This window comes from Monodelphis domestica, chromosome 3 (assembly GCF_027887165.1).
Source record: "Monodelphis domestica isolate mMonDom1 chromosome 3, mMonDom1.pri, whole genome shotgun sequence".
In the NCBI taxonomy this organism is placed as follows: Eukaryota; Metazoa; Chordata; class Mammalia; order Didelphimorphia; family Didelphidae; genus Monodelphis; species Monodelphis domestica.
Genome location: NC_077229.1, coordinates 94,926,794 through 94,941,918, shown reverse-complemented (window position 1 = coordinate 94,941,918; position 15,125 = coordinate 94,926,794). Strand labels below are relative to the sequence as shown.

Below are 15,125 nucleotides of genomic sequence, written 5' to 3'. Positions count from 1 at the left end.
TTACTCTCTCTCTTCTCTTTGACTTGTTGTACTGACCTCTTAAGAGTTCTATATTCTCCCTCTCTTGTTGCTTTTCTGTCCCTTTCACTGGCTCTTATTCTTTCTCCTGCCCTCACATGTGGATGTCTCCTAGATTCCTTTCTTCTCCTGGGACTCTTCTCTCCAGACTCTTTTTTACTGCCTGTGACTTCAATTACCCCTCAGTGCACATTTCTTCACCCATAAAATTATTGTCTCACATGTGCTTAAGACATTTTCACATATGTTGCCCTACACTTCAAACTCAGGTTGTCAAAAGGTGTACTCATTATTTCCCCTTTGAAATGGGTTGGAATCCTGCTTCTTGACTTCCTCTTGACTATGTGATTTTGGACAAGTCAGTTAACCTCTTAAAGCCTCTGTTTCCTTTTCTCTAAAATGGAGATAATATTATTTGTAATACTCATATTTTACAGTGTTGCTTCAAGGATCAAATGAGAAAATATTTGTGTGATTGGCCACCCTCTGAAACTGCAAGTGTCTATTGTTTCCCCCTTCATTTTCCTTTTTTTTTCCTTTTTGGAACCCATATCTATTGTCTTAGAATTGGTATTAAATATTGGTTCCAAGGCAGAAGAGTGGTAAGGGCTAGGAATTGGGGTTTAAGTGACTTGCCCAGGGTCACACAGCTAGGAAGTGTCTGAGGCCAGATTTAAACCCAGGTTCCACTTAATTTTTCATTAGGAATCTAAGGTAGGCATTAGTCATCTAACTAATTGTATCTACTGGGGTGTATGGGGTGCTCAGGTAGTGGTAGTATCTCTGGTATGGAGGGCTTGTCGTGCCCTCCTAGGGCAGCTCTCTAGCCTCTGACCCCCACCTGACACCCAGCTCTCACTTGTGGCTCCCAGTAGCTGCTAGCAGTCAGCTTCTCAACCAACCCTCTTCAGTCGACCAAAGCACCCTTGAACAGATCCCCCAAAACCACTCCATTGAACAACTTGACGTCCCTCCTTCAATAGAGGAAGTCCAAAAAGCCATTAAACAAATGAGTGCAGGCAAGGCACCCGGTAAAGACGGGATCCCAACCGAGGTGTACAAAGCCTTAAAGGGAAAGGCACTCCAGGCATTCCATGACCAGCATATGGGAAGAGGAAGACATGCCCCCAGAACTCAGAGATGCCTCCATCATAGCCCAGCAAAATTCGTCAAACTGATCCAGCTCTTTCATGTCGACATGACAGGGGAAGTCCTATCTGGTGGAGAGACTTCCTATTGCTTCAACATCTCCAATGGCATGAAACAAGGCTGTGTCCTCGCTCCGGTACTATTCAACCTATCCTTCACCCAAGTATTATGACATGCTGTGATGGATCTAGACCTGGGCGTCTACATCAAATACCGACTGGATGGCTCACTATTTGACCTTCGCCGCCTGACTGCAAAAACAAAGACAACAGAGAGACTCATCCTGGAAGCTCTCTTCACAGATGACTGTGCTCTCATGGCCCACCAAGAAAATCATCTCCAAACCATTGTGGACAGGTTCTCCACTGCAACAAAACTGTTTGGCCCGACTATCAGCCTCAACAAAACAGAGGTGCTGTTCCAACCTGCACCAGGCAAGCCAACTAACCAGCCGTGCATTACAATCGATGGCATGCAGCTTTCTAAAGTCAACACTTCAAGTACCTGGGCAGCACCATCACCAACGACGGGTCCCTAGACCTTGAGATTAATGCCAGGGTCCAAAAGGCCAGCCAGGCACTCGGGCGGCTGCACTCCAAAGTCCTCCAACACAGCAGTGTAAGCACTGCGACGAAGCTCAAAGTGTATAACGCAGTGGTCCTCAGCTCGCTCCTGTATGGTTGTGAGCCATGGACACTGTACCAGAAGCACATGAAACAGCTGGAGCAATTCCACCAACGCTCCCTCCGGTCAATCATGAGGATCCGATGGCAAGACCGAATCACCAACCAGGAAGTCCTCGACAGAGCCAACTCCACCAGCATCGAAGTCCTGGTCCTCAAAACCCAGCTACGATGGTTTGGACACGTCATCCGCATGGACCCACAGTGAATACCAAGACAGGTATTCTATGGTGAACTGTCAGCTGGACTCAGGAAACAAGGCTGACCCAAGAAAAGATTCAAGGATCAGCTAAAGTCAAACTTGAAGTGGGCTGGCATGACACCAAAGCAACTAGAACTCGCTGCCTCTGACAGAAGCAGCTGGCAAACCCACATTAACCATGCCGCCACCACCTTTGAAGATGAGCGACGTCGACGTCTTGCCGCTGCGCGTGAAGGCCGACACCAGACCACAACCGCACCTCCCATAACAACTGGCATCCCATGCCCCATGTGCCACAAACTTTGCGCTTCAGTCTTTGGACTTCAAAGCCACACGAGGGTACACCATAGATGAAACTGCACAAAGATAATAGTCATTTTCGGTCACCGAGAGACTACTACTATCACTACTAGTCTAATGGTGGATTGATCCAGTTGGCTGAGAAACAGCTTGGAACACTGGAGTGACTCGTTCTTCACCAGCCTGCTATGTCTCAGTAAATCTTGTGAGGATCTTGCAGAGAAAGAATATTGAGGCCCTGCAGTCCCAGAATTATGAATTGCCATGGCTATGTAGTTCCATAGACAGTATCTCATCACTATTGGTACTTTCTCTTACCCCTTCCCTCTCAAGAAGTTTAGTGTATTTATGTAGGAGAATGCTTCAGGATGGTAGGGGTAGATATTTTATTACTACCATTTTGGTAGCTCTTTTGCTAAAGAGCTAAATCTACTGACTGTAGTTAGAGGGAAGTACCCCCAGTGGAGGCTTTTAAAATGCTAGTGTTAAGGAGTGTGCCAACACATAGGGTTGCTCCTAAAACCAAGAGAATAATAGAAGAAAAACTACTAAATGAAAAAACCAAAGCCTATCAGCAGGATAGTTTATATTTCTCTAAGAAGGCAACATGCAATTAAAGTAAAGTGCAAATGCAATGATCTGGGACAATTCTGAAGGACTTATGATAGGGAATGCTATCTAACTCCAGAGGAAGAATTGTTGTAGTCAGATGGATGCCCATCAAAGCATACTATCTTTCACATCAGTGTATTTATGATTTTTTTTTGGTAGCAGTGTGCACTTTACAACAATGACCAATATGAGATGATAATACATGTATGGCCCAGATCAAATTGTTCACCATCTCTGAGTAGGGGGAGAGAAGGGAGGGAGGGAGATGGTTTCGATCTTATAATTTTGGAAAAAAACATTTTGGAAAATATCTTGGAAATTATTAGTGCATGTAATTGGGAAAATATCTTTGAATCAAAAATAAAAGGTAAAGTATAGGCAAAGCTTGGAGACATGCAGGATTCTTGGCTAGGTAAGAAGGCAGACAAAATTCAGTTTTATGCTGATAGTAACAACCCAAAGTGTTTTTTGTTTTTTGATGTCCTAAAGGCTATTTATGAGTCAAAGAACTATGGTGCATCTCAAACTACTCAGTGATGAGGAAGCCACACTTATCAGTGATAAGGACATGATCGTAGAGAGATGGATGAAACACTTTTATATCGTTCTTAAAAATCGTCATCAACCAATGCTGAAGCCATATATATATATAAACAATATATCTCAGATAGATCCTTTTCTTGCTGAAATTCCACCTGAAGAAGAGGTTTTGAATGCCATTAAGCTCCTCTTGTGGCAAAATACCTGGTGTGGACTTCATTTCAGCATAGATATATAAGGCAGGGGATGCACTACTCATACAAAAGCTGACTGAAATCTTATGGCAAGAGAAGCAAGAGGAGGTTATCCTCCAAGAAATCAAGGATGTTACCACTGTCCGTTTCTATAAAGAAAAAGAAACTAGAAAGGATAAACTATGGGAGTGGAAACGCCGAGAAAAAGCAACTGCCTGAATACAGAGGTTGAGGGGACATGACAGAGGATGGACTCTAAATGAACACTCTAATGCAAATACTATCAACAAAGCAATGGGTTCAAATCAAGAAAACATCTAATGCCCAGTGGACTTACGCGTTGGCTATGGGGGGTGGGGGGGGGAGGAAAAGAAAATTATCTATGTCTTTAACGAATAATGCTTGGAAATGATCAAATAAAATATATTTTAAAAAAAAAACAAAAAAAAGAAAAAGAAACTAGATTATCCTGTGACAATCATGGGGGTCTCTCTTAGTCATTTCCAGCAAGATTCTTGCCAGAATCCTCCTTAATAGGCTGATCCTTCACATAGAAGATAGTCATCTTCTCAAGAACCAATGTGGCAGAAAGGGCTGAGGAATAGTTGATATGTTTTCTGCCTGAGAATGCCAGGAGCAGAACAGAAGTCTGTTCATATCCCTCCTCTTCTTAGTAAGATTGCTCATAGGAATAAATCCAAATTGATGATATTAGCAACATTCATTGATATGACCAAGGCCACTAATGCTGTCAGTTACAAGGACTTGTGAAAGATCATGGCACATTTGATTGTCCAGAGAAGTTCATCAATATTGTATGCCAGTTCCATGATGGTACACTTACATGGGTTCTGGAAAATGGATAATGATCTTGGTGAGTTTCCCAGTCACCAGTAGAGTAAAGCAGGACTATGTACTTGCTTCCATACTTTTTTAGCATGACATGTTTAGTGATGTCAGACACCTTCAATGGGAACAAAAATGACATTAAGGTCAGCTACTGCTTCGATTGTTGTTGTTCAGTCATGTCCGACTCTTCATGTCCTCATTTAGAGTTTTCTTGGCAAAGATACTGGAATGGGTTGCCATCTCCTTCTCCAGCTCATTTCAAAGATGAGGAAATGAGGCAAACCAGTTTAAGTGATTTGCTCAGGGTCACACAGCTAGTGTCTGAGGCCAGATGCAAAATCAGGAAGAGGAGTCTTCCCTCCAAACTTGACACCCTTCCCACTGCTTCACCTAGCTGTATCAATGAAGGTGCTTTGCTAAAATTACAATAGCTCAAAAGAAATGTGAGGTACAAAAATTTAGAGACATATCCATACAAATGTTAATATGGACTCTTTTTTGTCCTATCTGTGGCAGAGCCTTCTCAGCTTGTGTTGGTCTGATCAGGTACCCTTGGACATTATGAACATTGACACTGATATAGTAATGTCATTTTGGTAATATTTGAATATGAAGGACAACAACCAGTAGCAGATATCTCCCTGGTGACTGATTACTCAATTCAATAAATATTGAATACTTACAATATGCTATGTCTGCCTACAAAGATAAAAATAAACAATTCCTGCTCTCAGGGATCTTACTTTCTATTTGGTTCCTAACCTTTCAGTCATCTTTGACTCCTTCCTTATCCTCTCCCTTCCCCACTCTATCCCACTGGTTTCTTCTTTCTACAATATCTTTCACATTTGTTTCCACCTTTCAGCACTATCACCTTGGTCTAGAGTCTCCTTTCCTTTCACCGAGGCTATTGTAAATGTCTTCTTATCCTTTCTCCTAAAACCAACCTTTCCTGCACAAGTCACCAGACTTATCTTCATAATGTCCATGTCCCTCCTCTTCTCAGTAACCTTACTGCCCATAGGAAGAAATCCACACTGATGATATTAGCATTCAAGGTCCTCCATGGCTTAGTTCCAAACTTCCTTTCCCGGTTCAGACCATTTCTTTGCACTCCCCACCTCCCCTTTATTTATCTTATGACCTCTCTAAACTGGCCCACCCATCTCACCATTTTACGTGCCCTCAAGTTTTCCCATTTATATCTTTTGGCAATAGCTTACTCCTGGAAGCCCTCTTCATTCTCCAAGGCCTCTGTCAGTATGATGGAAACCTTTCCTGGTGCTTAGATGGGAGCTGTTCTTCTTGCTCAGAACTTCATTATGATGTTATACAGACCCTATCTCATTCTCCACTGAAGGCAGGATCTCATCTCTCCCTCCCCAGCCCACAGTAGGTACTCAGAGGGGGAAAAAAAATGAATGGAAGGTTCCTCTCTGTTGCCACGGTAACAGGATTTGGGTGTTGTCAGTCAGGCACTATCTACAGACACCCCAAAGAAGTGGCGACGAGGCCCCTCTCTGGACCACAGAGCGCCCTGGGTGCCAAGGCCTCTTATGGTCTCTATGGAAACCTAGCGGCCTCATGGGGGCGTTTCGATAATAAAATTGACAAACCCCACAGCCCATAGAATAAGAATTGTCTGCAGGAGGCGGGTCTGAGCATGTCCTGCTTATGATTGGTTAATATCCAGGGAAAGGCGGATTCAATGGAACTGGCAGCGCATGCGGCCTACCGAAATGCGACTGCGGCGCCAGATTTACCAATCGCTAATCGGGATGACTTTGATGGACAAGACGAGCGGGAAGAAGCTCCGAGATCCGACTCCCCTCCAACCGGCTCCCCGCATCCCTCGGATAGGGCCAATGAAGAGGCAGGGGGGGTGGGGCGACGGGGCCGGTTGCTCCGGAAGTGGAGGGAGGGGGTGAAAATGGCGCCCAGCTCGAAATCGGAGCGGAACAGCGGGGCCGGGAGCGGCGGCGGAGGCGGCGGAGGCCTTGGAGGGAAGCGGGCCGGAGGGCGGCGGCGGGAACATGTCCTCAAGCAGCTGGAGCGTGTCAGGGTGAGAACCTGGCCAGGGCTCGGAGGATCGGGCGGGGGAGGAGGCGCCCGAGGGGAGAACCGGAGAGGGGAGGGCGTCCGGGGGGGAGGGGCACTGGGGGGGTGTGCTTTCTAGGGGAAAGGGCCTGGAGGGGAGGACGCTGGGGGAGGAGGAAGAGAAGGAAGGGATTGTGGGGAGAAAGCTGTGAGGGGCTGGGCCCTGGAAAGGGAGGGGGGAAAAAGGCCCCTTTTACGGGGGTCGGGGAGGTGGGTCGTGCTAGGCGAGGGCGTCGGAGGTGGAGGAGGTGATGGAGGAAAGCGCTTTATAGAGGAGGAAGGCCTTAGGGGATGGGAGGAGTGACAGGGAAGAGTGATGGAGACCTGGTAGTGGAGAAGGGGTACCGAGGAAAGGGGGTGATGGTGGGAGAAGGTATTTTGGGAGTGGGCTCTCCAGGGACCGGGGAAGGAAGGGGTGCTTTAATGAGAGAGTGCTTCTGCAATGGCAGGGAGTGGGGGGAGACCTCTAATGCAAAGCATTAGAGAAGGAAAGAAGTGATGGCGAAGAGCAGGTTAGAGAGCTGAAACCCATAGAATGGGCATAAGAGAGTATTAGTGTGCATAGGTGTTATAGGAAAAACGTAAAAGAAGCGAATACATCATAGAGAATAATAAGACCTTATAGTTGGTGTTAGAGATGTGGGAGTGGGTGCTAGTATGGAGAGAGGCTGTTAAAGCAGAAAAGAACTATGAAGTGGATGGATGTTCAGGAAAATGGGGAGTGGGGACAGGTTGGTGTGTGAGAAGGGGTAATTGAAAGCCTTGGGATTGATATGTACATATCTTGCCTCCCCTACTGGCTTGAGCTTCATTAAGGCAGAGAACTTGTTTTAGTCATCTTTTGTCCCTTTTAGTTTTAGCCTGTCCCACAGATTCTGTCTCTAGGTTCCTACTCATTCATATGCTCACTCACACACATTGTCCCCTCAGTGCCTGACAAGAGAATGAAAGCCTAGGAAACTTGGCAATTTGAGCAGCACTTTTAGGGTCCAAGCAGTCCATTATTCCTAGACAATTATGAAATCTCTCCTTGAGCCCAGCTCAGAGCCAGGGAAGGATCATAGACTCATAGCTTTAGAACTGGAAGAGACTTTAGAGGTTATCTAAACTAACCCTTCTTTTTTGAAATGAGAAAACTGAGGCTCAGAGGGGTTAAATGACTAAGAGAGTACAACCTGCAAAGGTTTGCTTTCTTTTGGGGGGAGATAGCTTGTGTGTGTATAGCTTGAATATATATCACTGTATTTTTCATGCAATGAGTGTTTCTTGAGCTTAGACTGAAAAGACAGAAAAACGATGGCATTGAACACTGCACATGAGGGTGGGGGCATGTATTACTTTTTTTGTCATTGATTTAGATTAAAATATAGCATTGCCAGTCATCTGAAGGGGAGGAGGGATAATTGACATAAATGAAATTATCCCCCAAAGTTTCCAGGAGGCTAGAATATTGGACCAAATATAATTAGTTGAAATTTAATAAGGATAAATGGAAAGTCCTTCATATGGTTCAAAAAATCAACTTCAGGACAGTATTGAAGGAGAGTTAGCTGGACAGTAGCTTATTTGAAAGACATATGGGGGATTTGGTGACTGTAAACTCCATATGAGTCAGTAGTGTGAAACGGCTGCCAAAAAAGCTAATTCTGGAGACCTTGGCATTTGAGAATCACATAAAGGAATTAGGAATGCTTACTCTGGAAAACAGACTATAAAGAGTTTGATAGTCAAATATTCAAAGATGATATAATGTAGAAGAAGGCTTAGATTTGTTCCCTGTGGTTCCCAGAGGGCAGAAGTAGGAGCAGAGGATGGGAGTTGCAGAGAGGCAGATTTAGGTTTAATGTAAGAAAACATTTCCCAACAGAGAGCTTTCCAAAGTTGAAATGAACTGCCTTAGGAGAAAGTAACTTTCATTTCCTGGGTGTTTTTAAGATACTGTTAAATAACCTCTTGTCAGGGATATTTTAGAGGGGTTTCCAGTTCAGGTATGGGCTGCCTGGATGATTGATCGCTGAGCTTCCATGATTCTCTGTATTTGGGTATTGGGGATGGGGATCTGGATCATTCCATTAATAAAAGCAGCAGGCTGTGGGTGAGTGAGAATGGCAGAAGGCATGGAAGGAGGAAAGCCCAGTTGATGTTCACAAGGGCAGGTGAGTTAGGTTGAGTCAATACAGGTTATACTTTGAAAGCTACTTCTTACAGGCAGAGAGAGAAGAAAGTTGGGAAATGGGGTGATAGCTGTGACAGAGAGTCAGAGAGATAATTGAGGGGGGAAAGGAGAGTATAGGTTTAGAAAGAGGGCAGCTTTAGACTGACTGCCTCAGGAGTGGAGAGAAGCAATTTGATCCCTGGCTTCCTTCACTTCCCCTTCCCAGATTAGTGGGCAGCTCTCCCCTCGACTCTTCCGTAAGCTCCCACCTCGTGTCTGTGTATCCTTGAAGAGCATTGTGGATGAGGACTTCCTTTGTGCAGGGTGAGGCTGGCACAGGGCTGTGGGGTGGAGGGGATGGGTGTCAGAATTAGTGGGGAGGTTGGGGGCAGGTGGGGGGGGGGAGGAAAGGAGGAAAGGAAACCTAGAGCATTGTCAGGTGCCAGAAAAGTACCTCCTCCACAGGCACATCTTCTTGGGCTTTTCCAAGTGTGGCCGATACGTACTCTCCTATACTAGCAACAGTGGTGATGATGACTTCTCCTTCTACATCTACCACCTGTATTGGTGGGAATTCAACGTCCACAGCAAGCTGAAGCTGGTAGGAAGGCGGGGCTGGAGCAACCCCTCTGTGGGCCTCCTCGCCACTTTCTCATCCCCTCTTTTCTTCCCTGGGCCCAGGCAGTCCCACTTAGCTCTCAGTCTATGACACTGGGCCAAGAGGAAAGGGGCCTGGGTTCGAGTCTCCACACTTCAAGTCCCTCACCTTCTTGGGGCTTGGTAACCAGTTCTGTGAGATGAGAGGGTTGGACGAGGTGCTCACAAAGGACCTTCAGTTATTGAATGCTATTCATGGTTGCTGTGCAATGCTGCCCACAGGTGAGGCAGGTGCGGCTCTTCCAGGATGAAGAGATTTATAGTGACCTGTATCTAACTGTGTGCGAGTGGCCCAGCGACTCTTCCAAAGTCATCGTCTTTGGCTTCAAGTGAGGGCCTGTGGGGTGGAGGACAGGGGAAGTTGGGAAGTGATGCTGGGGAGGAGGGAGGAGGAGGAGCTTGGGATTGATTTAGGCTCAGCCCCTACCCCATACCCCTTTAGCACTCGATCAGCCAATGGGCTCCTTATGAACATGATGATGATGAGTGATGAGAACCACCGGGACATCTACATTAGCACTGTAGCTATGCCACCCCGAGACCGCTGCCCTAGCTGCCAAGATGCCAGCCTTGCCCACCCAGGTGAGTGGACCTGCATGTGGCACAGGCTAGGGACAAGGGCTGCAAGATTGCAAGTGACACTTGTGTGTTAGTGGGAAGGATTGCCATTAGTGTACAGAGAATCATAAGAGTGTGCTCTAGGCCTGGAATGGACACAGGCATGTGCTGTAAGCACGCTTATGTAATGTGTATGTGGTGTATCATGGGTGTCTTCTGCAATGTGCCCCGTGTGCTGCCTGTGCACTTTCAGGTGCTTATTGCATGGCTGACGCATTCTGTCTTGTGACAGGCATATGTCCTGCAGTCGTGTGTTGGGGTGGGTGTCTTACATCAATGTGTTTCATTCATGTTTCTGCATGTAGCACATATGGGAGTATGTCACAGGCATGTACCATAGGCATTTGTTCTAGCTGTCTGTGTGTGTGTTTCAGGAGACCCTAGTGCCCATTGCCTGAGACACGGGTTCATGCTGCACACCAAGTACCAGGTGGTCTATCCCTTCCCCACCTTCCAGCCAGCCTTCCAGCTCAAAAAGGACCAGGTGGTGTTGCTCAACACCAGTTACTCCCTGGTGGCCTGTGCAGTCTCTGTCTGCTCAGCAGGTAGGCTTGTAGCCCCAAGCCCTGGCTTCAGCCCGGCTGCCTGGCCCTCTCTCAGCCAATCATAGAGCTGGAAGACACCTTAGTGGGGTACTGGAGTCCGTCCTGTTGAATCATGAGATTGGAGAGTGAGAAGGACTTTAGAACTAATGTAGTCTAATGTCCTTTTTTTACAAATGGGGAAAGCAAGGCTCAGAAAGGTTATGACTAATCCAAGGTCCAGTTACTAGTATCAGAGCCAGGATTTGATTGCTGGCACAGGGCCTCCTTAGAATGATAATCTCTAGGCACCAACTCCATTCCCTTCAGGGTGGAAGATGTCTTTCCCTTCTTTCTAGATTTGGCTTTCTTTTCCCCATCCTATGACTGAGTGAAAGACTTTGGCATTAGAGAAAATGTTTCTTCAGTGTATGTTTCTTCATGCTCCCTTGGAGCACTGGATCATCAGATCTATAGCCAGAAGGGATTTTAGAGGTTATCTAATCTGATCCCCTATAGGAGAAAGAATTGAGACGTAGCAAGAAGAAGAGACTGATCTGCCCTCACACGAGTCATAAAATGTAGAAATGGAAGGAGCCTTAGCTGCTGTGTAGTGAGTGCTACCTTAGTCTCCCTCTCCCATTTTACATCTAAAGAAACATACTAAGAGAGAAATGACTTGCCCAGGTTCTAACCCAGAGCTCTCGGTTTTGCCTATGTAAGTTATAAACCTTACACCCTTTCCTCCCAATCTGCTTCTCTCTACTCCCATCCCTCCGTTCTAGGTGACAGCAGTTTCTGCCAAATTCTCTATGATCGAACCACCCATCCACCAGCCCCACCTGACCCTCCTGGGCCCCCGAGTCGAGAGGATCCCCCAGTGTCCAGAGGACCCTGCCCAGAGGCCACCCCTGCTCGACCTCCAGAGCCCTCACCAGCTGTTGCCAAAGCCAAGGAATTTGTGGCTGACATCTTCCGGAGGGCCAAGGAGGCAAAGGGTGGTGTCGTGGAAGAGACCCGACAGCCCCCCTGCCTGGGGGCCTCTGGCAGCCGCTGCCGCCAGCCCTGTGAGGCCCCACCCCTGGATGGGGAGTTGGGACCCCGGGACAGTCCTCCTGACACAATGCCCCCCGTTGTGGAGCCAGGTTATGTCAACTACACCAAGCTCCATTATGTGCTGGAGCCTGGGGACTGGGTTGAGCCAGAGGACGGTGAGGAGATGGTGCAGGTGGGGGGAGGGCAGAACAGGGGTCAGCTCTAGACCCCAACATCTCACCCCATCCATCTTCTTGTCCCCCTCCACCATCACCTCCAGGGTTTGAGGATGATAAGATCTCCCTTCCGTTCGTGGTGACCGATCTCCGAGGCAGGAATCTTCGACCTATGAGAGAGCGGGCAGTTTTCCAGGTAAGCGGCAAGGGGCTGCCATGGAGGAAGGCCACCCTGGGCTAAAGAGGGCAGAGTGTGTGTATATGTAGATCTGTGGCCCTTTGTCCATTAAAGGGTCAGTACCTGACAGTGGAACAGCTTACGTTGGACTTTGAGTATGTCATTAATGAAGTCATCCGAAATGATGCCACTTGGAGTCACCAGTTCTGCTCGTTTAGTGACTACGACATCGTCATTTTGGAGGTATGTGCCCCGGGGAGTCAGGAGTGGGCAAGGAGACCATCTCATGTCTACTTTGTATGGGTCTTCTTGTCTTTTTCATAGAATGGAAGCTCTTTGAGGGCAGGGGCCATTTCGTTTTTGTCCTTGCATTCACAGTGCCTAAGACAGCAACCTCCACAGAGCAGTTGATGAGTAAATACTTATTGAAAGAGGAAGGAGTGTTAGATTGAGACAAAAGCACCTGGGTTTTGAGTCCTAGCTGTCTTACTTTTTTAGCTGTAGGACACCTCAGTTTCCTCATCTCTACAATGGGAATATTATTTGTTCACAACTGAGGGTTGTGAATTAAGTACTTTGTAGTAAGATTTAAATTGCTATAGAAATGTAAGCTTTTATAATTGGGTTCTAGCCTGTGATGCTCCCATGCTCTAGGGACTCTCCTCATTGTCCTCCCCTGCTCTCTCCCCTACCAGGTCTGTCCTGAAACCAACCAGGTCCTCATCAACATTGGCCTGCTGCTCCTGGCCTTCCCTTCCCCCAATGAGGAGGCCCAGCTCCGGTGAGGGAGGGGGGAGGAAAATGCTGTCCCCTGTCTCTCCCCCAGGCCTGCCACTAACCAAGCACAGACCTCTTGTTCCAAGGAGGAGGAGAATGACACTGCCCCCGTAGGCCTGTTAGCTTTCCACATGACCCTTTGGATGGTTTAGTTGAAAGAGCAGTAGATTGGGTGTCAAGAGAACCTGGGTTCAAATTCCTTTTCTGCTGTTTAGTAGCTGGGTGATCCTGGGCTTAGTGCTTCCCTCAAGATTGTAGTTTCTTCATCTGTAAGAAGGCTCCTTGCCTTTCAGAATCCTATGATCCTCTCAGTTCCACTCTTTTCCACTTTGCCCCTTCCCCAACAGTCTAGGCCATTTTCCCTGGGCAAAAACAAAATTTACCCTTTGTCCTGCCCTCTAGACCAAAGACCTATCATACCAGCTTGAAGGTGGCCTGGGACCTGAATACAGGCATCTTCGTCACAGTCAGCGTGGGTGATCTCACTGAGGTCAAAGGGCAGACCAGGTGAGGCCAAGGCTGATTTGGAAAGGGGGGGGGGCTCTTCCTCCCCAGAATCCTCTGTAAGCCTCCCTTTTCCTCACAGTGGCAGCGTTTGGAGCTCCTATCGCAAGAGTTGTGTGGACATGGTGATGAAGTGGCTTGTGCCTGAGAACAGTGGCCGTTATGTCAACAGGATGACCAATGAGGCACTGCACAAAGGTGGGGCTCAGGCAGTCTCAACGACCCAGCGTTCTCTTCCTCTGCTTGCTTGGCCTGTTGGTCTTCTTATCTGGCTTTGACTTCTGAGGGCAGAGAGGCCACCTGAAAATCTGCCCTTCCCCTCATATAAAGGCCCCATTCATTCAAGTATCAATCATTCAAGTTATCATTGATCTGTAACTGCAACACTAGGACTGTGCCTAGGACTTGTTGTCCCAACTCCAGATAGAATGGAACTAGATGAGGCCCCAAAGCTAACAGCAGCCCAGGTAGAAGGGGGCCAATGGAGGAGTAGGGGATGGGCAGAGAGGGAGAGCTCCTGAGGACAGACTAAAGAGGACTCCAGTCTGGAGAGGGAAGTCTGAGGGGGAAAAGAGATCATGGAGGGCAAGGATGGAGTGGCCTACACTGACTGGTCACCAAATCCCCAAATCGCTAGGGTAAGGAGCCTTTCTGTTTTCACACTATGAGATGGTTTTAGGACAAAGGGCTACCCTGCTCCTGTGATAGGAATTAACTTAATGGGGATTTGGGACCTCCCAGAGGTGTCTGTCAGTGACACACAGCAAATTGGTTCCTAATGGTTTGGCTACATTTAGTGTGTATCATATCCTTTATCCTAGAAGTAGCACTGGATTGAAATGCTGGCTCTTTTGTTTACTGTCCGACCTCAGCATGTCATTTAACCTCTGGGCCGCCGTAGAATGGCCCCTCCAGTTCTTAAAATCCTGTGATCTTTCTTGTGTGATTTTGTGCTTTAGTTTCCTTTGTCAAATGAGGGGGTTGGATTGGATGTTCTGAGGGCCATTCCAGTTTTAACTCCTTTGAGCCTATAAACAAGAGGCAGAAAGGGTGCCCAAAAGAAGTTGGGATGTACTTGTCTTGTGTGTGTGTGTGTGTGTGTGTGTGTCCCACCCCCTCCAGGCTGCTCCCTGAAGGTCCTGGCTGACAACGAGCGGTACACATGGATTGTGCTGTGAGGAGCCCGGGGGCTATGGCACCCACTGCTCTGGACACTGACTCGATACTACCTCCTCGTTTTGGGTTGGATTTTGTTGTTACTTGGGGGCTTTTGGTTTCTCCCATCCTGTCCCCTAGTGTTAGGCTGGGAGATGGGGGGGTGGGGGAGGGAAGGCTCGGGTCCTGAAGGCCTTCCCCCTGCCCCCTTGGAAGGTGGGGTTGGTTGAGGGGAGGTAAGGCCCCCAGGAACCCTGGAGCCCAGATCCCTTTTATTTATGCCTATTTAAGCGGGGGCAGGGGAGGGACCCCTGGGATTAAGTAGCCAGGGCTACCTAGGCTGCTGAGTTTCTTGGCAAAGAGAGCCCTGTCAGCCCTGGACACAGGGAAGAGGGCCAAGAGAAGCTTCAAGAGACTCAGCTTCTCCCCACCCCCACCTCCCTTTTAAGCTGGGGCCTTTGGTTTCATGTATATTCTAAAAGTTTTCTTGGCTGCCAGTTGTGGATGCCAGTTCCTTGAGGAGGTTGTTAGCCAACCCCTCTCCCTGCCCCTGCCCCTGCCCCTCCCCCCATTCATGTAATAAATGTTTTAATTTCTGAGCCTGTGTGAACTCCCTTCAGGATTATACTGCCCTCTTCCCAGTTGGCTCTGCCTCTCATTTTCACCCTAAAGTCAAGAATATCGTTTGAGCTCTGGGGCAGAGAC

General features: G+C 47.6%; 1 protein-coding gene across 4 annotated transcripts; it reads left to right on the top strand.

Moving 5' to 3' along the window:
* The first annotated feature begins 6,195 nt into the window (after window positions 1-6,195).
* DCAF15 (DDB1 and CUL4 associated factor 15) lies at window positions 6,196-15,019 on the top strand. Of its 4 annotated transcripts, XM_001366452.4 has the most exons (13): window positions 6,205-6,609; window positions 9,026-9,123; window positions 9,265-9,400; window positions 9,679-9,785; window positions 9,899-10,038; window positions 10,449-10,619; window positions 11,381-11,806; window positions 11,911-12,002; window positions 12,099-12,227; window positions 12,680-12,765; window positions 13,164-13,268; window positions 13,348-13,463; window positions 14,388-15,019. In XM_001366452.4, the coding sequence occupies exons 1-13, from the start codon at window positions 6,256-6,258 to the stop codon at window positions 14,441-14,443; spliced, it is 2,016 nt and encodes a 671-aa protein (XP_001366489.2). In that variant the 5' UTR covers window positions 6,205-6,255; the 3' UTR covers window positions 14,444-15,019. The 4 variants fall into 4 exon arrangements, with proteins under 4 accessions (XP_056678596.1, XP_056678594.1, XP_007489135.1 ...); XM_007489073.3 differs by having other exon boundaries at window positions 6,203-6,609; window positions 13,348-15,019; XM_056822618.1 differs by lacking the exons at window positions 12,680-12,765; window positions 14,388-15,019 and having other exon boundaries at window positions 6,196-6,609; window positions 13,348-13,412.
* Window positions 15,020-15,125: the final 106 nt, after the last annotated feature.